General features: G+C 46.6%; 1 protein-coding gene across 3 annotated transcripts in view; it reads right to left on the bottom strand.

Moving 5' to 3' along the window:
- The window catches only part of LOC134340520 (natural resistance-associated macrophage protein 2-like), a 116,339-nt gene that overhangs the window by 34,924 nt on the left and 58,846 nt on the right, over window positions 1–22,569 (bottom strand). For all 3 annotated transcript variants that reach the window (XM_063037833.1, XM_063037835.1, XM_063037836.1), the window contains exons 5-7: window positions 20,788–20,907; window positions 12,534–12,640; window positions 7,808–7,878 (exon numbers count right to left, since the gene is read on the bottom strand). In XM_063037833.1, coding sequence (XP_062893903.1) covers window positions 7,808–7,878; window positions 12,534–12,640; window positions 20,788–20,907 — 298 coding nt within the window. The remainder of the gene's footprint in view (window positions 1–7,807; window positions 7,879–12,533; window positions 12,641–20,787; window positions 20,908–22,569) is intronic.

The following is a 22,569-nucleotide window of genomic DNA, read 5'->3' on the forward strand; positions in this document are numbered from 1 at the left end:
CCCACCCCACACCCACCTTCTTACTCTGACCTCATCTGTTTTTCAAGTCCTGATGAAGGGTCTCGGCCTGAAACGTCAACTGTTTACTCATTTCCATAGATGCTGCCTGGCCTGCTGAATTCCTCCGGCATTTTGTGTGTGTTGCTACATCTGCAGTCTCACCATCTTATACAACTGCAAGAAAAGATGACTGCACATCATCTTTTTCTCAAGGTTGTGGAACCAAAAACTAAAGGGCATAGGTTTAAGTTAAGAGATGAGCAATTTAAATGGGGCTTGATGGGTCCCTTTAATATCTTTCAACTCTGCAAGTGAAACTTCCTCTGGCAGATCATTCCATACACAGGACATCCTCTTTCACACGAAGGATGGTCTGCGTGTGGAATGAGCTGCCAGAGGAGGTGGTAAAGGCAGGTACCATGTGCAGTTAGATCTTCAGTTTAAATTGACCTCATGGTCACCGCAGACTACAGGAGGAAAGGAGACTTGGGGTTGAGAGGGTGAACAGCTTCGAGTTCCTCGGCATACACATCACCGAGGATCTCACGTGGTCTGTACATACCGGCTGTGTGGTGAAAAAGGCACAACAGCGCCTCTTTCACCTCAGACAGTTGAAAAACATAGAAACATAGAAACATAGAAAATAGGTGCAGGAGTAGGCCATTCGGCCCTTCGAGCCTGCACCGCCATTCAGTATGATCATGGCTGATCATCCAACTCAGAACCCTGTACCTGCCTTCTCTCCATACCCCCGATCCCTTTAGCCACAAGGGCCATATCTAACTCCCTCTTAAATATAGCCAATGAACTGGCCTCAACTGTTTCCTGTGGCAGAGAATTCCACAGATTCACCACTCTCTGTGTGAAGAAGTTTTTCCTAATCTCGGTCCTAAAAGGCTTCCCCTCTATCCTCAAACTGTGACCCCTCGTTCTGGACTTCCTCAACATCGGGAACAATCTTCCTGCATCTAGCCTGTCCAATCCTTTTAGGATTGTATATGTTTCAATCAGATCCCCCCTCAATCTTCTAAATTCCAGAGAGTACAAGCCCAGTTCATCCAGTCTTTCTTCATATGAAAGTCCTGCCATCCCAGGAATCAATCTGGTGAACCTTCTTTATACTCCCTCTATGGCAAGGATGTCTTTCCTCAGATTAGGGGACCAAAACTGCACACGATACTCCAGGTGTGGTCTCACCAAGGCCTTGTACAATTGCAGTAGTACCTCCCTGCTCCTGTACTCGAATCCTCTTGCTATGAATGCCAGCATACCATTCGCCTTTTTCACCGCCTGCTGTACCTGCATGCCCACTTTCAATGACTGGTGTACAATGACACCCAGGTCTCGTTACACCTCCCCTTTTCCTAATCGGCCACCATTCAGATAATAATCTGTTTTCCTGTTCTTGCCACCAAAGTGGATAACCTCACATTTATCCACATTAAATTGCATCTGCCATGAATTTGCCCACTCACCTAACCTATCCAAGTCACCCTGCATCCTTTTAGCATCCTCCTCACAGCTAACACTGCCGCCCAGCTTCATGTCATCTGCAAACTTGGAGATGCTGCATTTAATTCCCTCGTCTAAGTCATTAATTTATATTGTAAACAACTGGGGTCCCAGCACTGAGCCTTGCGGTACCCCACTTGTCACTGCCTGCCATTCTGAAAAGGTCCCGTTTATTCCCACTCTTTGCTTCCTGTCTGCCAACCAATTCTCTATCCACATCAATACCTTATCCCAAATACCGTGTGCTTTAAGTTTGCACACTAATCTCCTGTGTGGGACCTTGTCAAAAGCCTTTAGAAAATCCAAATATACCACATCCACTGGTTCTCCCCTATCCACACTACTAGTTGCATCCTAGAAAAAGTTTGGTATGGGCCCCCAAATCCTCAGAACTTTCTACTGGGTTACAATAGAACCAACAAGCTCCGGGACAGCTTTTTCCACCAGTGTCATGGTCCGGATCGGGGTCCCTTTAAATTTACCTTGTTTATGTTACGATCCGGACCGTTGATTGCCTGTTTTCCCGTGTCCCTCAACTTTGGTGATTAGAGGCAATTAACGCTCGGCTGAACTGGTAGTTTATAGTCTCCGGCTTTCAGCCGTTTGGCGCGGGAGCGTCTGCAAAGTCACCAAGGTACGGTGTGCCGATGTCATCTGGCTGGAGCAAACCTAGTCTCTGCCGAAGCGAGTGCCGGTAATTCACCTTTTCCTCACCGGAGCAACCCTGTCCAGTTACCTCGCCAAAGCGAGCCTGCAAAGTTTCCTCACCGAGGTGGGTCCGTCAGTTAACCCGCCAGAGGGAATCAAGAACCGCTGTCTACTGTTCCCGGGCTGAGTTGAGAGCTCGCCACTACCTGGAGGCTCCAAGTCAAGTCCTGGCCCTGGCGGCTTCCCAGTTCTGAGTCAAGTCCTGGCCCTGGCGGTCTGTGATTCCTGTCCTACCCCCTTGTCTGAATCCCTTCTCTGCCCCTCTCGCCTCTAGCCCTCGTCTGCAGCCCCCAGCTGCACTTCGGTCTAGTTCCATCACCGGAGCTAGATAGGTACTGTCTGGTGTTCATTTGTGTTGGTCTTGTCTTGTCTTGTCTTGTCCTCGCCTCCGTGGGGTAAGTCAGGCCGTCTTGCCGTTGCCCTGCGGGGAGTCATGTCATATCTTGTCTTGTCTGGTCCTCGCCTCTGTGGGGTAAGTCAGGCCGTCTTGCCGTTGCCCCGCGAAGGGTCATGAGTACCGGCCCCATGTCCTGTACCCAAGGAGGGGTCCCGGCTCCCTGCTCTGTGTGGGAGTCCCGGCCCTATGTCCTGTACCCAAGGAGGGGTCCCGGCTCTCTGTTCTGTGTATGTGTCCATGGTTCCATGTACCTGCTCTCCCGAGACCGAGGCTCTGTGTTCCCATGTTCCTCCTCTCCCTAGCCTATGTCATGTCCTTGCCTGGTTCTGGGGTCCGAACCCGAGGCAAGACCCAGGTACTGAGTCCTTGCCCAGTCTCTGGCTCAGAGTCCATGCCCTGGCCTCTTCATATTTCCTCTAGTTCTGGGAGCCGATTCCGAGTCCAAGCCCAGACCCTAGTCCCAGCCTAGTCGTAGTCCCAGTCCTTGTCCAGTTCGCTACTCCTGCTCCTGCCTTGCTCCCCTGGTATCAAACAATAAACTAAATCTAAGTAACCTCACAAGATGTGTCTTGCATTTGGGTCTACCCTTGCTCCCAATGCCCCGCCATTGTGACAACTAGGCCATCAGACTGATTAACTCATGTTGATACAACTGTATTTCTATGCTATATTGACTGTCCTGTTGTACATAATGTTAATTATAAATTACATAATTGCACATTGCATATTTGAATGGAGACGTAACAAAGATTTTTACTCCTCATGTATGTAAAGGATGTAAGTAACAAAGTCAATTCAATTTAATTCAATTTGTGGGCTGAAGGTCCTGTTCCCATAGTTTACTGTTCTATGTACTAAAAGTACCTGACCCATTCAGAAAAGTCAGCACAGATTCAGATTCATTTATTTATCACATGTACCGTTCATCAAAACATACAGTGAAACACATTGTTTGCCCAAACATTTCCGCTCATTTATCACCAGTGAGCCTGGTCCTGTGCTCTCCTTCTCTATGTTTTGTGTTCTCTTTTCTAACTTCAGTTCTGACGAAGAAACTTTCACCCTTTCTCCCTCCACAGACACTGCCTGACCCTGTTGAGTGCTTCCGGCGTTTTCTATTTTCACGACAGCGTCCTGAATTAGGAGCGTTGCAAATGTGAGCACATGATTAGTTTCATGATGCAACCAACCGGACTCACGACTGAGGTGTGGCACCAGTTAGCAAGCTTTCCCCACCCCTGTGGCTCACTTTGCTTTCACTATGCCCACAAGTTTCAGGTGCGTCGCTGGTGGAGACATCAGGTAATGGGAGGAGGCGGCTCCGGTTTCCTCCCATATTCCAAAGACACCCGGGTGAGAGTGAGTAAGTTATGGGCCTGCTATGCTGGCACTGGAAACACGGCAACACTTGTAGGATGCCCCAGCACATTCGTGACGCAAACAATACATTTCATTGTATGTTTCAATGTACTGTACATGTGGCAAATAATGCTAATCTCTTTAACGGCTACAGGACCAAATACCACCCCAGCTATAGGACAGGACAGCTGTGCTCCAGAAAGAGCTGTGTCTCTGTCCCAGATGTCCCAGTACAGTTACAGCACTGGCATCTACTCAACTATGTGGAGAAGTGTGTTCTGTTCGCAAAAGGGATACATCCAATCTATCTTCAATCAATCTTCAGTGAAGTACAGGAGCTGTTGTTGACAACGGTGTCAGCAGTATTGACTCACCAACAAGCTGCTTATCCTTGCCCAGTTTGGACCACTCATCTCCAGACTTGGCCAGAGCCCAGGCCCAAACACAGACCAAAGAGCTGAACTCCAGAGGTGAGGTGAGAGTGATGCCCCTCAATATCAGGGCAGTGTTTGGCTGAGTGTAACGTCAAGGAGCCCTGTGAAACTGAGGTCAGTGGACAAAGGATGGAGTGCAGTGGGTGGAGTCACCACCTTGAACAAAGACTGTTGTGGCTGTTGGAGGTCAATCACCCAGGACATCACTGCAGGGGTTCTTCAGGGCAGAGTGTCCTGCGCTGAACCATCTTCATCAGGGACCTTCCTCCCGTCATATGGTCAGAAGTGGGGATGGTCACTGATGGGTTCAGTTTCATTCACAGCTTCTCAGCAAATGAAGCAATCCATGTTGGCCCACAGCAAAATTCAGACATGGGCTATAGGTAGCATAAACATCGTGCCACTGATTGGCCATCTCCAACAAGAGAGAGTTGAGCGACCTAGCATTCCAGTCACCAATGACCAGAATCTCAGTGAAAGCAGACACATAAATACCATGGCTACCAGAGCAGGTCAGAGGGTGGGATCCTGTGGTGAGTGAAACCCCAAAACCTTTGCACCATCTACGAGGCACAAGTCAGGGGTATGATGGAGCACTCCCCACTGACCTGGGTGCGTGCAGTTCCAACGACCCTCAAGAGACTCAAGGTTATCCAGAATAAAACAGTTTGCTCGATTGACACCCCGTTCCCACCCCCCTCCTCTAAACATTCCCTCTCTCCATGACCAATAGATAGAGGCTGCAGTGTGAACCCTCTACAATGTGCACAAGCTTGTGACCACTACCACCCAGAAGGACAAAGGCAGTAAGTACACCGCCTGCAGGCTCCCCTCCAACTCACCCACCATCCGGGCTTGGAAACATACTCCATTCCTTCATCATCACTGGATCTGAACCCTGAACTCCTCCTCTAACAGCACTGTGGTTCACCCCGCCACCTTCTTCAGGACAGCTTGGGATAGGCAATAAATGCTGGCCTTGACAGTGGTGCCTACATCATCCTGAAATATGAGTAAACCTGTTCGTCAGCCTCTTATTGGTTTTTGTGGATCTAAGCCAATAAACCCGTTCTGCTCATGATGGATCTGGGTGAGTGCACTCGTTCAGCCAAATGGCCAGCACAGTGGTACAGCAGGCAGGGCTACTGTCTCCCAGCTCTAGAGCCCTGGCTTCAATACTGACCTCCGGCTGCTTCGGTGTCCTCCCACATGCTAACATCAATCAAGTTGATTGGTTGATCGGTCACTGCCATCAAAGTCCAATGCAGAGTGTACATGTTGCTACATGTGAGCTTAAACACAATGGGCAATGCACACAAAATGCTGGACAATAGACAATAGGTGCAGGAGTAGGCCATTCGGTCCTTTGAGCCAGCACCGCCATTCACTGTGATCATGGCTGATCATCCACAATCAGTATCCAGTTCCTGCCTTATCCCCATAACCTTTGATTCTGCTATCTTTAAGAGCTCTATCCATCTCTTTCTTGAAAGCATCCAGAGACTTGGCCTCCACAGCCTTCTGGGGCAGAGCATTCCATATATCCACCACTCTCTGGGTGAAAAAGTTTTTCCTCAACTCCGTTCTAAATGGCCTACCCCTTATTCTTAAACTGTGGCCTCCGGTTCTGGACTCACCCATCAGCGCAAACATGCTTCCTGCCTCCAGCGTGTCCAATCCCTTAATAATCTTATATGTTTCAATAAGATCCCCTCTCAGCCTTCTAAATTCCAGTGTATACAACCCCAGTCGCTCCAATCTTTCAACATATGACAGTCCTGCCATCCTGGGAATTAACCTTGTGAACCTACACTGCACTCCCTCAATAGCAAGAATGTCCTTCCTCAAATTTGGAGACCAAAACTGCACACAATACTCCAGGTGTGGTCTCACCAGGGCCCTGTATAGCTGCAGAAGGACCTCTTTGCTCTTATACTCGATTCCCCTTGTCATGAAGGCCAGCATGCCATTAGCTTTCTTCACTGCCTGCTGTACTTGCGTGCTTGCTTTCAGTGACTGATGTACAAGATCACCTAGATCTCGTTGTACTTCCCCTTTTCCTAACTTGACTCCATTTAGATAATAATCTGCCTTCCTGTTCTTACCACCAAAGTGGATAACCTCACATTTATCCACATTAAACTGCATCTGCCATGCATCTGCCCACTCACCCAGCCTGTCCAAGTCACCCTGCATTCTCATAACATCCTTCTCACATTTCACACTGCCACCTAGCTTTGTGTCATCAGCAAATTTGCTAATGTTACTTTTAATCCCTTCATCTAAATCATGAATGTATATTGTAAACAGCTGCGGTCCCAGCACTGAACCCTGCGGTACCCCACTGGTCACCGCCTGCCATTCCGAAAGGGATCCGTTAATCGCTACTCTTTGTTTTCTGTCAGCCAGCCAATTTTCAATCCATGTCAGTACTCTGCCCCCAATACCATGTGCCCTAATTTTGCCCACTAATCTCCTATGTGGGACTTTATCAAAGGCTTTCTGAAAGTCCAGGTACACTACATCCACTGGCCCTCCCTTGTCCATTTTCATAGTTACATCCTCAAACAATTCCAGAAGGTTAATCAAGCACGATTTCCCCTTCGTAAATCCATGCTGACTCGGACTGATCCTGTTTCTGCTATCCAGATGTGTCGTAATTTCATCTTTTATAATTGACTCCAGCATCTTTCCCACCACTGACATCAGGCTAACCGGTCTATAATTCCATTTTCTCTCTCCCTCCTTTCTTGAAAAGAGGGACAACAGTAGCCACCCTCCAAACCACAGGAACTAATCCTGAATCTACAGAACATTGGAAAATGATTACCAATGGAGGAACTCAGCAGGTCAGGCAGCATCTATGGAGGGGATAAAGAGTTGACAAGAGAATAAGAAAGTGGGGGGAGGGGAAGGAGTACAAACTGGCAGATGATAGGTGAGACTAGGGGAGGGGAAAATGATGCGAGAAGCTGAAAGAGGATAAATAGAAGAGATAAAAGGACTAAAGAAGGAATCTGATAAGAAGGACCATAGAAGAAAGGGGAGGAGACGGGCAACCAAAGGGAGGTAATAGACAGGTGGGGAGAAGAGAAGGGGTGAGGGGTGAACCTGAATTCTTCATTCCCCTCTATGGATGCTGCCTGACTTGCTGAGTTCCTCCGGCATTTTGTGTGTGTTGCTCAAGTTATCTGGCGTCTGCAGAAGCTTTGTGTTTACAAACACTATGTGTGCAGTCTCAGAGACTGCCTCTGGAACCTTTTACTCATAACTCTGCAGACCAAGGAGCAGGGAGTCACATGACACTAACACTCAAGCAACAGTAACTGTTCAACACTAATATTACATGTTCTGCAAACTTCCTTTGGCAATCTCATACAACTGGCATCAAACTTACCATATTTATCCAAGAAGAGGAAGAGAAATGTGTCTGCAATAGTTATAATCACTCCGCCCCACAGGGGAATCCTAAACAGGGAGACAGCAGATGGTTAGACGAATAGCTCACCCCTCTGTGGCTCAGGCCGCTGACCCCCACCACTAGCACAGCAAAACCTGTGAATATTAGCTACATCATGTTTGTTTCCAACAAGTCAAAACTTTGAGCACAGTTACCACAGAAGCTGTTCAGTTTTGGCGTGGTCAGTTAGTAACCGCCGTACATAACCACACTATTTACAGCTTCGGAGGAAGTTACAACAATGCCTCATATTTCCCAGAATCATGTGCTATTCCCTGCCTCAGATAACATTTCAATCATATTAATCAGAGACTTCAGAGGTGGTGTGTGTAACTTGTGACATTGCTGACAGAGTCTGTTACTGAGATTGTGTCAGTGTGGGAGATATTAGGGAGTCTTAGAATTAGTATGGAAGCCAGCCCTTCAACCCAGCTTGTCCATGCCAACTAAGTTGTAGGAAGCTAGAGAAGAAATTATGGAGGCCCTGCACAGATTTTTGCTTTACCTCTGGCTACAGGTGAAGTTCCAGAGGACTGGAGAGTGGCTAATGTGGTACCATGGTTTAAAAAGGGTATCAAAAACAAGCCAAGAAACGGCAGGCCATGAGTCTGACATCAGTGGTGGATACATTGTTGGAGGAGATTCTGAGGGACGGGATCTACCAATATTTAGAGAGTCCAGGTCTGATTCTGGACTAGTCAGCACGGCTTTGTGCATGGGAAGTTGTGTCTGATAAACCTCTTAGAATTTTCTGGGGCGGTAATCAAGAGAATAGATGAGGGTAGGACTTGGATGTTGCCTATATGGGCTTTAGCAAGGCCTTTGACAAGGTCCCTTATGGCAGACTAGTCTGGAAGGTTAGATCACATGGGATCCAAGGACAGATATCAGATTGGGTTCATAATTGTCTCAGTGGAGGGAAGCAGAGGATGATGGGTGACGGTCGTTTCTTGGACTGGAGGTCTCTGTCTAGTGATGGTCCACAGGGTTCAGTGCTGGGATCTTTGTAATACTGTGTTTATAAACACGTTGGATAGGAATGTACACAACATGGTGAATAAGTTTGTGATAGTAAGTGGTGTTGTAGACAGTGTAGGAGGGTATGAACAATTACAGGGGAATCTTGATCAGCTGGCTAGTGGGCTGAGGATTGACAAGTGGCTTTCAATCCAGGTGAATGTGAGGTATTGCATTTTGGAACATCAAACCAGGGTAGGGATTATTCAGTGAATGGTAGGACCCTGGCAGTGTTATGGAACAGGGAGATTTTGGAATACAAATGCATAATTCACTAAAATCAGTATCACAGGTACATAGGGTGGTGGAAAAGGCTTTCTGGCAAACTGGACTGTATCAATCAGCATGCTGAGTACAGGAGTTGGTGAGGCCGCGCAGAGTATTGCATCCAGTTTTGGTTGCCTTGCTATAGGAAAGATGTTACTAAACTAGAAAGAGTGAAGAAACAATTTACTAGGACATCTATTTGACTTGAGGGCCTGGCTTACTTGGAGAATTTGTGTAGACTGGAATTTTATTGCTTGGAACGTAGGAGATTGAGGGGGTGACCTGACAGAGGTGTATTAAATCATGGACAAGTTGAAAGCCTGCAGTCTTTTCCCCAGGGAGGGGTACTAAAAACAAAAGGGCATAGTTTAAGATCAGAGATGAGACATTTAAAAGTGACACCAGAGGCAACTTCTTCACAAAAAGGGTGGTAAGTATTTGGACTGAGCTGCCAGAAATAGTGGTTGAGATGGACACATTTGCAACCTTTAAAAAACATCTAGATAAGTCCATGGATAGGAAAGGTTTAGAGGTTTATGGGCTGATGGGACTAGCTAATAGGTAACACAGCATGGACGACATGGGCCAAGAGGCCTGTTCCATGATGTGCGACTATTCTATCAGTGTGTTGCTGCAAGACTATTGGTTTGAGACTGCATTGCTCCAAGACTATTTCTGCAAGACAGCACTGCTACAACACTATCTTGTGTGATGGTTATTCCAAAACGACCATTGCCAGTAATGCAATGCCATGAGACTTGTTCTGTGAAACTTTTGCTGCAAGGGTAGTAGTATTGCTAGGGTACTGCACTGCTATGAGTCTCCTAAAGCAAGGCTGCATTGTTTTAAGACTAGTAGTACTGTAATGTATTGCTTTAACCGTATATGACTGAGACTATTACCGCAACCCTGTATAACTACAAGACTGCTTGCTGTGAAAATATTACTTTGAGCTTTCCTTGCTGCAAGGCTGCACTCCAGCATGACACTGCTGTAGGGTTATACTCTTCTGAGACTGCAATAGTGAGACTGTTGCTGCAAAATTGCCCCACTGCCAGACTATTTATAAATGACTATCTAACCATTACCAAGATTACAGTACTGCAGATATTACTGCGAGCATGTGTTGCTGCAAAAACATTGCACAAGACTATTGCTACGTTTCTGCTTTGCTGAAACTATGCTGCAGACCTATTACTATAAGATTCTATTGCTATAAGATATTGTGTGAGACTGCATTTTTTGCAAAATTGCATTGGCGCAAAGACTGTATATTATGTCAAGGCCATACTGCAGCATTATTATTACTGCAGTGATACAAGAGGGTATTGCGATAAGACTATCATTGCAAAACTGTGTTGGTCAGAGACTACAGTGCTGCCTGAAATATTGCATTGGTGTGAGAATATTTTGACGAGACAATGGCTGCAAGATGGTACTGTTGCGAGCCTGCGCAGTTGTGAGACAATTGCTGCATGGCTGTATTGCCGCAAGAAGATTGCTGCTCTGGATTGTTGCAGGACTGCATTAGAGTGAGACTGTACTGTCGAGGCATCGTTAATATGGGAGGAAGGCTGTACTGGGAAGATTGAATTATGAGGGAAGTTTTTTTTACTGGGAGATGGTTTACAGGGAACTTGCAATGCAATTGCAATATAGGACAGATACAAAAGCACAGTGTTGCTTCCTGACAGCTGCAGAAATCCGGCTTGAATCCTGACCTCAGATACTGCCTATGTGGAGTCTGCACATTCCCCTTGTGACCACATGGGTTTCCCGGGCACTCCAGTTTCCTCCTACATCCCAAAGACGTGCAGTTTAGTAGGTTAATTGGGCACTATAAATTGTCCCCAGTGTGTGGGTGAGGGTAGAACCTGGGGAGAGTTGATGTGAATGTGGAGAGAATAAAAAGTGGTATTAATGTAGGATTGGTGTAAAATGGTTTGTTGTTGTTGTTGGGCTGAAGGACTGTATCTCTCTGTGCCTCCTTGAATCTGAGACAATGAGACTGTCACTTTCCTGGGAAATTTTACTGTTGGGCGAAATGGATGAAGGTCTATTAGTGGTGAGAATCCAATTACTGGAGTCACTATTGGCCCTGGAGGCATAGTGATAATCACAGTGCTCTACAGCACAGAATTGTTTGGGAAGAACCCATGTTAATCAAGTGTCTGTTACTGGGTCAGAGCCTTATATTCAGAGAAGGTCTGTGACTGGGGGGACAGTGGGAGTCATCAAAGGGCTGGAGTCTGTGAACGAGAGGAATAGTCAAAAGGTGGAGAGATTACACACTGTGGGATGATACGATGGCACTGTAACGTGGAAGCAGTAGTGTTATAGAAAGATGCATTCAGGAGGAAGACTACTACATTGTTGGTAGGACAGCTTTCCTCCTTTGTGTGCATTTCCACTTACTGGGTGGATCAGACGTTGAAACCTAATGGGGCTGGGGTCATTATCCAGAACGTCAATGTACCTCTTGCTGAAGTCAGTGAACGGATGAGTACACTTTGTGCAAATCAGTCCCAGTATTTAATGTCGCAAACATGAGAAAACCTGCAGATGCTGGAAATTCAAGCAACACACACAAAATGCTGGTGAACGCAGCAGGCCAGGCAGCATCTATAGGAAGAAGTACAGTCGACGTTTCGGGCTGAGACCCTTCGTCAGGACTAACAAAAAGAGATAGTAAGAGATTTGAAAGTGGGAGGGGGAGATCCAAAATGATAGGAGAAGACAGGAGGGGGAGGGATGGAGCCAAGAGCTGGACAGGTGATTGGCAAAAGGGATACAGAGTTGGAGAAGGGGGAGGATCATGGGATGGGAGGCCTAGGGAGAAAGAAAGGGGGAGGGGAGCCCAGAGGAAGATGGAGACCAGGCAAGGAGTGATTGTGAGAGGGACAGAGAGAGAAAAAAGAAAGAGGGAAAAAAAGGGGGGGGGGGAATAATAAATAAATAAGGGATGGGGTAAGAAGGGGAGGTGGGGCATTAGCGGAAGTTAGAGAAGTCAATGTTCAAGCCATCAGGTTGGAGGCTACCCAGACGGAATATAAGGTGTTGTTCCTCCAACCTGAGTGTGGCTTCATCTTTACAGTAGAGGAGGCCGTGGATAGACATATCAGAATGGGAATGGGATGTGGATCTCCCCCTCCCCCTCCCTTTCAAATCTCTTCTTTCAGTTAGTCCTGACGAAGGGTCTCGGCCCGAAACGTCGACTGTACCTCTTCCTATAGATGCTGCCTGGCCTGCTGCGTTCACCAGCATTTTGTGTGTGTTGCCAGTATTTAATGTGAAGTTTGGGTGAATAAGAAATGCACACAGCGGACAGCCAAAATGTGCCAATCAATACCAAATACAGATCAAAGTGGCTGCACTCTACCTTCCGACAGACAGCAGGTTCAGAGCGATGGCCGATCCAATCACTTCCTGCATGTCCGAACCGATGATTGCCAGTTCCACCATCAACCAGAGCAAAATCCGAGGGAACTGGAACATTCACAAGGTGGTAAGTGTTAGTCCTGAGCCAGGGCCTGGCGGTCTGATACAGCTGGGTGGGGACCACAAGACAACGACTGAGAACATGTTTATACAGATCAGGGGCAGTCAGGGTGAGCATGGACTTTCTATTACCAATCCAGAGAAGAATTTAAAGCAATACTCCCAGCTATTCTTTTCAATTCCCTTACCAACCATAATGCCCTCTGAATGATCATCATGCTGATACCAGCAATTCAGTGAAAGGATCAGGATTTAATCAGTCACTTCCATAACTTTGATGCCTGGCAATGGGATCAGCCTTTTGAGACTTCTCTCCACTGTGGGACCGGAACTTGACCCAGTGCTCACTGTGGGAGAGGCGAGAACTGGGCCCAGTGCTCACTGTGGGAGAGATCATAACTGTACCCAGTTCTGTACTGAACCCCCTAGTTCTTCAATACTCCCATTGGCCCCACAGTTCATGGAGTATGTCCCACTGTTATTCTTCCTTCCAAAATGCATTACCTCACATTTACCAGGAATAATTCCACCTAGCATGTTCCTCTGCCCATTTAACAGGCTACGCTCATACAGTCATACAGCACAGGGACAGCCTCCGGGGAAACGGATGAGGCCGGTTCATTAGATACACTTAAGAACATGTGGACAGGTATGTGGATGATAAGTGCTTAGATGGATATGTGCCGGGTTCTGAGAAATGGGATTAGCTTGAATAGACATCTCGGTCAACATGCACATGAATGGGCCAAGGGGACTGTTCCTGTGCCCACCAACTCTGTGACTCTATAACCTTCTTCACCATCTACCACTTCTCCAGTACTTGTGTCATCTGCAAACTTACATGTTAACCGCATTGTCATCCAAATCATTCATGTGAATGACAAACAACAGCAGACCCAGCAATGCTCTCTGGAGCACACCACTGGTTACAGGCCTCTATCCCTCCATTACTACCCTCTGCCTCCTACCACCGAGGCAGTTTTCTATCCAACTGTCTAGCTCAACCTGGATCCCAGGCGATCTCACTTTCTGAACTTGCCTACCATGAACACTACAGCTCAGCAGGCTCTTCAGCCCACGATGTTGCGTCGACTCTTTAACCTACTCTCCTACATAGGCCTCCATTTTTATGTTATTCATGTGGTCCGTCTAAGAGTCCCTGATGTATCTGTTTCTATTATCACCCCTGGCAGGCTGTTCCATACAACCACCACTTTCTGTGTGAAAAACCTACCTCTGACATTTCCTTATACCTTCCTCTAATCGCCTTAAAGTTATGCTCCTTGTATTAGCCATTTTTGCACTGGGAAAAGTCTGTGGCTATCCACTTGATCTATGCCTCTTATCATCCTGTACACCTTGATCAGGTCATCTCTCAACCTCCTGCGGTCCAAAGAGAAAAGCCCGAGCTCGCTCAACCTATCCTCATAAGACATGCTCTGTAATCCAGGCAGCATCCTGGTAAATCTCCTCTGCACCCTCTCTAAAGATTCCACATCCACATCCACATGAGGCAAACCAGAACTGAACATAATTCCAAGTGTTCTGCCATTTTCAATCCTCTTGTTCACCTGCTCAAAAACCTTAATTAAATTTCCCATGCATAAGGGCATCCAGACTATCTCTAATCAGTCCTGGCCTTTCCAAATGCAGGTAGGTCCTATCCCTCAGAATCCACTGATGTTCTCCAGCCTGTAGTCCCTTGGCCTGTCTTTACAGCCCTTCTTAAACAAAGGCACAGCGTTAGTCAACCTCCAGTCTATTGGTAACTCATCTATAGCTAACGATGAAATAGAATATCTCTGCAAGGGTCCCAGAATTTTTTTCCCTTAGCTTCCCACAATGTCCTAGAATACACCTGCCATACCTCAGGAATTCATCTATTTTTATGTCCTTCAAGACCTCGTGTTTCAATAGGTGAACATGTTTCAGGACATCACTGTTCATTTCCCTGAATTCCCTTGCTGCCACGTCCTTCTTTGCAGTAAATAAAGAATGACAAATATTAATTTAAGACCTCTTTGTGATTCTACACATGGACATCCATATTGATCCTTTTGGAACCTACTATCTCCCTAGTTACTCTTTTTGCCTTTAATATACAGTGGATTCTGGTTAATTGGGCCACAGGTTAATCAATGGGGGCAGCCGTTTATTTGGGACAACTCTTAAAGAACAACATCTAAATCAAGAAAATAGTTGGAATTCCTTTTGTTTATTTGGGACACTATGCCACTTAATTGGGGCAGGAAACTGCTGCCGAACAGTTTCTAACTAGCGTCGGTCTGGTGCACTCGTGTGTCTGTTAGACACTACACCATGCTGAGAGCTATCAGCTTTTAAACAGTGTCAATTGCATGTGCTTGTGTTCAGAAAGCTGTGATTTTTATCACTGATAGTTGGCAAGGGATAAGCAGCAAGACAACTTGGAATGGTTTTGCACACTGCGGTTTCAAGCGTTCAGGCTTGGAGATGCCAGAAATGGCCGGGAGTGAAAATGCAATGATTTAAATACTTCAACAACTTAGGAATTAATGAAGGTATCGACAATCATCTTGAATGTTACAATGAAAATGAAGACTTTGGAGAATGCAATTGTCTAAAGTATTGTCTGAAGGCTGTCCATTATCTGCACTAGGTGTCTTCACTGATTTTTTTCATTTACAGTCAATCAAAAGAACATGGCAGATGAATTCCTCTGTCGATAACTATTAGGAACTAATACAGTTTTATAGAACTGTAGTAGTATTGGTAGGGTTCTAAATTGTTCTGTATTTTATTTAAATACATAAATTGTTACTCAGTTAAACAGTAGTTTGTCTTTTTTTTTCCTTTTAACTATTTCCATGAAACTTCAGCTAACTGGGGCAGCTGCTTAATTGGGCCAAAATGTACTGGTCCTGAAGTGTCCCAATTAACTGGAATCCACTGTACTTATAGAACATTAATCACAGAAGCAAACTAATGTCTAAGCTCGTAGGCCTGGGACTCACAATCCCCTCTGCAACTGAATCCTTGACTTCCTAGCCACAAAGCAGAATTAGCAAAGATAGGCAGTAACACCTCAGCTATAGTTATCCTCAACACAGGTAACCTATAAGGCTGCATCTTCAACACCCAACTCTACTGCCTGTATACTTACATACGAGTAGCAGATTCTGATCTAAGTTGGCAATAACAGCACAGTGGTGGACCAGGTTTCAAACAGCAATGAGATGGAGAACAGGAAGAAGACAGAGAGCTTAGTGACATGGTGTCATGACAACCACCTTTCCCTCGGCAAAACTAGAGAACTGGTCATTGACTTCAGGAAGCAGGGCAGAGTTCACACCTCTGTCTGTATCAATGGTGCTGAGGCCGAGGTGGTTAAGAGCTTCAAGTTCTAAGATTTAAAATAGCATCAGCAGCTTGTCCTGGTCCAACATGTAGATGCTACGTTCAAGAAGACACACCAGCACCTCTACTCCCTCAAAAGGTTAAGCAAATTCGGCATGTCCCTGATGACCCCTCCAATTTTTACCGTAAGCATCGCAGCTTGGTACGGCAACTGCTCTGCCCAAGACCACAAGAAATTGCAGGGAGTAGGGGATACAGCCCTGTGTATCACATAAACCAGCCCCCTTCCTTTGACTCCATCTACGCTTCCCACTGCCTCGATAAAGCAGCCAGAATAATCAAGGACCCCTCCCATCCTGGATATACTCTCTTCTCATCTCTTTCCTCAGGCAGAAGACACAAGAGCCTGAGAACATGAACTACCAAGGTCAAGGACATCTTCTGTCCCACTATTATCAGACTCTTGAACAGATCTCTTATACAATAAAGATTAATTTTTGATCTCCCAATCTACCCTGCTGTGGCCCTTGCACTTTATGTGTTTATCTGCACTACACTTTTTTTGTAAACCGTAAACTATATTCTGGAGTCTGTTTTACTGTTGTATTACCTCGATGTTGTCTCCCACTGGCCATGTAGTATACGCCCAGTAAACTGATTGCCTCTTTTCATTTCCCACACTCTAACCGCACAGCCTCAGTTGAAGAATGTTTTAGGATTCACTCCCTGCAACAACTGGCAACATTGTGATGTCTGTCTCAGAGGCCGGCATCAAAACATCTTGCAAGAGCGTGAACCCTCGCAAAGTGCCAGGCCCTGATGGTGTACCTGGTAGGCACTCAAACTGATTGTGGACTTCAGGAAGAAGTTGAGGGTCAGAAGTGTAAATGGTGACCAGTTTCAAGTTCTTGGGTGTCAACATCTCTAAAGTTCTATCCTGGGCCCAACATATTGATACAATTATGAAGAAGGCATGCTAGTGTCTATAATTCATTAGGAGTGTGAGGACAACTGGTATGTCACCAAAGGCTTTAACAAATTCTGCGATTCTGGAACAGCTTCTTCCCCTCTGGCATCCGATTCCTAAATGGACATTGAACCCATGAACACTACCATCCCTCCCCCTCCTGTCTTCTCCTATCATTTTGGATCTCCCCCTCCCCCTCCCACTTTTAAATCTCTTACTAACTCTTCCTTCAGTCAGTCCTGACGAAGGGTCTCGGCCTGAAACGTCGACTGTACCTCTTCCTAGAGATGCTGCCTGGCCTGCTGCGTTCACCAGCAACTTTTATGTGTGTTGCTTGAATTTCCAGCATCTGCAGAATTCCTGTTCTTTACACTACCTCACTACTTTTTTATTTCTGTTTTTTTACCTCTTATTTTAACTTAACTATTTAATAGACATATACTGTATATACTTAATGCAATTTAGCTTCTCCTTCTCTATATTGATTTATCATGTGTTTCATTGTAGTGTTGCCGTAAAGTTAACAAATTTCACGACATATGCTGGTGATATTAAACCTGATTCTGATTCTGAAATTTCTACAGATGTACCATGGAGAGCATTCTAACAGGTTGCATCATCGTCTGGTGTGGAGAGGCCACTGCCCAGGATTGGGAAAAGCAGCGAAGGGTTGTAAACCGAGCCAGCTCCATCATGGTCACTAGCCTCCTCAGCATCGAGGACATCTTCAAAGGGTGATGCCATCTTCAAAATACAGCAACTTCATCATTAAGGACCCCCACCACCCGGGACATGCCCTCTTCTCATTACTACCATCAGCGAGGAGGTACAGGAGCCTGAAGACACACTCAATGTTTTAGTTACAGCATCTTCCCCTCTGCCATGAATGGTCCATGAACCCATGAACACTAATTTTGCTTTCTTTTTGCACTAATTTATTTTTGACCACAAAACCAAAATAAATATATATTTATATATATTTCTTATTGTAATTTGTAGGTATTTTATGTATTGCACTGTACTGTTGTTGCAAGACAACAAATTTCACAACCTATGTTAGTGATAATAAATATAACAATATTAATAATAAGCCACATTATCATATTATTGGATGCAGTGTTCAGTGTTGGACAGGTGCCCCAGTGCAGTTCCTGTGACCTGGCTTCAGTCCTGATCTCCACTGCTGTCAAGGAGTCGTTAAGTTGTACAGCACAGAAATAGGTCCTTCAGCCCAACATGTCCATGCTGACCCTTCTGCCAATCTACACCAATCCCATTTTCCCACGTAAGGACTATATCCTTCTATACCTTGCTTATTGAATTGTCTTGTCTAAATGTCTCTTAAACATAGGGAATACATCTGATTCCACCACCTCCTCTGACAGCACGTTTCTCTCTGTGAGAAATGCTTATCCCTTAGATTCCCTTTAGAACTTCTCTCTCGTTAAACCTATACCTTCTTGTTTTTGCTACCCTGACCATGGGAAGTGTATGCTGACTACCTACCTTGTCTGCACCTCTTATAATCTTACACACGTCTATCTCATCACACCTCTTAGCCTCCTTTGTTCCAGGGGAAAACAAGCCCAGCCTATCTGATCTCTGCCTAAAGTCCTCTAATTGCAGGCAACACCCCGGTGAAGGGTTTCCTCTGAGTGCTCTAGGTTTCTCCCAGAACAGGCGGGAGTTACACCCCAAACCCCTTCCGTCTTCTGCATCTGTCTGCTGGGTCCTACAGAGAAAATTTGAAAGGATGCTGCTGGGACTACTGGAGTTATAGGGAAAGATTGAAATGGTTGGGACGTTATTCCTTAGAGCCTAGGAGAATGAGGGGAGATATGACAAGAGTATACAAAGTTATGAGGGGTAGGGATAGGGTAAATGCAAGCAGGCTTTTTCCACTGAGAATGGGTGAGACTAGAACTCATGGGTTAAGGGTGAAAGGTGAAAAGTTTAAGGGGAACATGAGGGAGAACCTCTTCACTCAGAGGGTGGTGATAGAGTGGAATGAGCTGCCAGTGCAAGTGGTGGATGCGAGTTTGATTTCAACATTTAACAGAAGTTTGGATAGGTACGTGGATGGAAGGGGCATGGAGGGCTAGGTCCTGGTGTAGGTCGATGGGACTAGGCAGATTAATAGTTCAGCATGTACTAGATGGGCCGAAGGATCTGTTTCTGTGCTGTAGTGCACTGTGACTCTATGACTCGATAACTGAGCTGCATTCTTATGTTACGTACCCCGTAACTGGGTTGCCAAACCAGCAGAAATGGATCACTCAGTTGGAGTCTGGAGTACTAGAACTAAGAAAGTTTTATTAAAGAAACAAGCAACACAGTAATCGAAAGGATAATAAATGCAACAGTTCAACAATGATAACCACACATGTGCACAGAATTAAGATAACAGCATCAATCAAGCTCTATCGTTGTCTAGGGGTAAATGACCAATTTCAAAATGACTCAAAGTTCAGTCCAGTTTGTAGTTCAGTTCGCAGTAATCGTTGCCATGGCGATGGACAAGGTGGGGAAGAGAGACATAGAATAGGAACAACTCATCATTCAGCACAGCTTCACTCACAGACCAGCGAGATGGCTCACAAACAGCTTTTGGGCGGGTCCTTGGTGATGTCACCTGAGGTCACCGACTGTGACCCCTCCTCCAGATGCGGTCGATCCTCTGCAGTGAACCCGGCACCCAGGCAAGGGCGGACACACACCGGGTTCCCGCTGATCGTACCTTTCCACCCTTGTCGTTGTCTGGTACTTCTCACCCACTCGTGAGAAGCGCACCGCTTCCAGGGTCTCGTTACCTCGGGTGGCGTGTGTGTCCTGTCTTAGCGAACCTGTCCCTTTTTATCCCCCTGCTGGGGTATCGCCTGTCCATCACTTCAAACAGTTCAGGGTTCAAAGGGGGGAGCCGCTCCAGACAGCTCTCCCTCCCACATCCCTTCATTACACATCTCCAGACGCTGCTCCATTGTTCCTTATCTCTCCTTCCCCTGAGGGCAGGTGGCAGACCACTTGCTGATGCCACTGATGCTAGCCCAGGCCAGCAAACATCTTAATTTTATGTGTATTCTCGTAACACCCCGCAGGAAGCCACCACGAGCTCTTAAAGGCCTCTAGCAGCTGATGCCTATATTTAAAGTGCATCAAGACACCTTGTACTGTTGGCCAATCCTCATTTATTCAAGTGTGGCTACCCGGAGACCTCAGGGTTACAAGGACCCTGGGGCCAATGACTGGTTGATATGCTGGGCATGACTTCCAACGAAATATTGGCTGATACTTTCCTCTGTGATCCACTGCTGGTGTATTGAGGCCCGAGGTTTCCTTTGTGCCTTTTATTTTACTATGAGAGCAGTATTGAATGTGTTGAAATATTGACTAAAAATCCCACTGTTCACCAGTTAAAATGCGCTGCTTTGTGCAAGAAGCCATTTTTGTGTTGCTTGCCACCCATCCAGCAGAGGGCATGCAGGCCAGTAGGATCCCAACATCATTTTCCTCCATAGTTGCTGCCAGACCTGTTGAATTCCTGTAGAATTCTGTGTGAATTGTTCAAGATTTCTGTACCTGCTGAATATATTGTGATTATATTGTGCTTGTATCTCTTTTATTGCATGTTGTGCCAACACAATACAGCAAATTTGTAAGACAGGTAAATGTATATGGCTAATAAAATTGATCTGATCTGATCTCACTTCCCCATCTATGGCCTGAAGTTCCCTCAAAACATCAGCTATTGCATCTCTGCACTCCCAATAGGGATGAAAATACATGTAAAATACCAACGTTACTTGGTGGAGACATGTAGGACTTTGATATGCACCTTTGAGTACTTCCTGCGGCAGACCTCAGCCAACTGCATACCACTGACAGCCCCTAAGCGACCCGAGAGCCTCTGTAATCCAAGGCCAATGATGGTGGCCAACAGCAAGACCCAGAGGATCTGAAGAAAGACCAGAGAGGAAAAGCAAGGTGAAGCTAACAGGTTATTAGCCAAACATCATAAACATTTATATCTCAGCCCTGTCATTAACCCTTGGATTCTGTGTCACGTATACAAATGGATTGCTCTTGCTATCAGTGCAGTTACCAGATCAGCAACTGGGGAGACGCACAGTGAACCGGTGGGTGGTGCTGCTGCCTCGGAGCTCGAGAGACCTGAATTCCATCCTGACCTCTGGTTTCCTCACACGTCCCAAAGGTGTGCAGGCTCAGCGGGTTGATTGGCCCCTGGTGTGTGGGTGAGGGGTGGTTGGTGGGGATGCGTGGAGAATAACATGGGATTCATGCGAATGGGTGATTGATGGTCAGCACAGACTTGGTGGGCCTTAGGGTCTGTTTCTGTGCTAACAGGTGGTGAGTTTTTGGTGCGGAGTTGGTCAGATCTCCATTCTTAGAGAAAGATTACGGGTGACCCAGGAGAGCCGGGGGCTCTGTCCAGTGCACCTTGACTTTGATTTCCCAGTATGCACCACAGCAGCTTCAGGTGAGCCCAGTCCCGAGCTGGAAAAGCACGGCTGACACTGGAGGTTCTTATATGCACTCAAAGGATGTGGGGCTCACAGGCATTTATTGACCCTCCCTAGTTGCCCTTGGGAAGGTGGTGGCCAGCTGCCTTCTTGAAGCACCGCACTCCTTGACATGTGGGTATACCCACAGCGCTGTTACGGAGGGGGTTTGACCCAGCAATGGTGAAGGAACGGTGATATTTTCCAAGGCAGGGTGCTGTGCGGCTTGGAGGGCAACTTCTGGGCGGTGATGCCCTTTTCACGAGGCACAGCACAACACAACACAAGCCCTTGCCACCCAATTGTACCCATGTGATCAATGAACCTAATAACCCGTATGCCTTTGGAGGGTGGGAGGAACCCCACACAGTCACGAGGAGAGCATACCAATTCCTTGGAGATGGTGGCAGAACTGAACCCAGGTCACTAGTGCCGTAACAGCGTTATGCTAGCCGCTGTACTACCGTGCCACCTCGCGAGGAATTGAGAATGTGTTCCTCATGATTTTGCTGCCCTTGTCTTTCTTGCTGGTAAAGATGACCCCACTCCGGATGAGAATGGTTTTGGAGATCTAGACACCAGGACTTGACCAGCACCAGTTCCCGAGGTCCTGGGTCTGCAGGGGCAGCACCCCCACAACTCTGTTTAAAAAGAGGAGGGTGGTATGGGCCGAGTTCCCTCTCCCATCATCACCACGATTACAGAGTGTTTCCCTGAAACAGGCACTCACCTCAGCTCCAGGCCCAGCCAGGCACCCGGCCTCTCCCTAGCACTCCATCCCCGCTTGACATCGCAGGCCAGGGTAGCGGGGCTCGTGAGGGTCTGCTGCCAACTGAATGGGGCCCTCGGCCTCAGTGACATTGTGCCCCTGACAGCAGCTGCTCAGAGCTGCCAAGCAGACTGGATGCCAGTGGCTGAGTAGTCCCAGCTCTCCGCCTCAGACAGGGCGTCCAGCATCCAACGGAACCAGCCGTTCCACTGTCAGTGGGTCTGTAGAGTGAGAGGATTTCACCTCCAGCTCTCGAGGTATGCAGAATTAGGAGAGACCCAGGGAGGGATGGACTTTCCCCAGGGCAGAGAGGCAAGGGTTTGGAGTA

This window comes from Mobula hypostoma, chromosome X1 (genome assembly GCF_963921235.1).
Source record: "Mobula hypostoma chromosome X1, sMobHyp1.1, whole genome shotgun sequence".
Classification (NCBI taxonomy): domain Eukaryota; kingdom Metazoa; phylum Chordata; class Chondrichthyes; order Myliobatiformes; family Myliobatidae; genus Mobula; species Mobula hypostoma.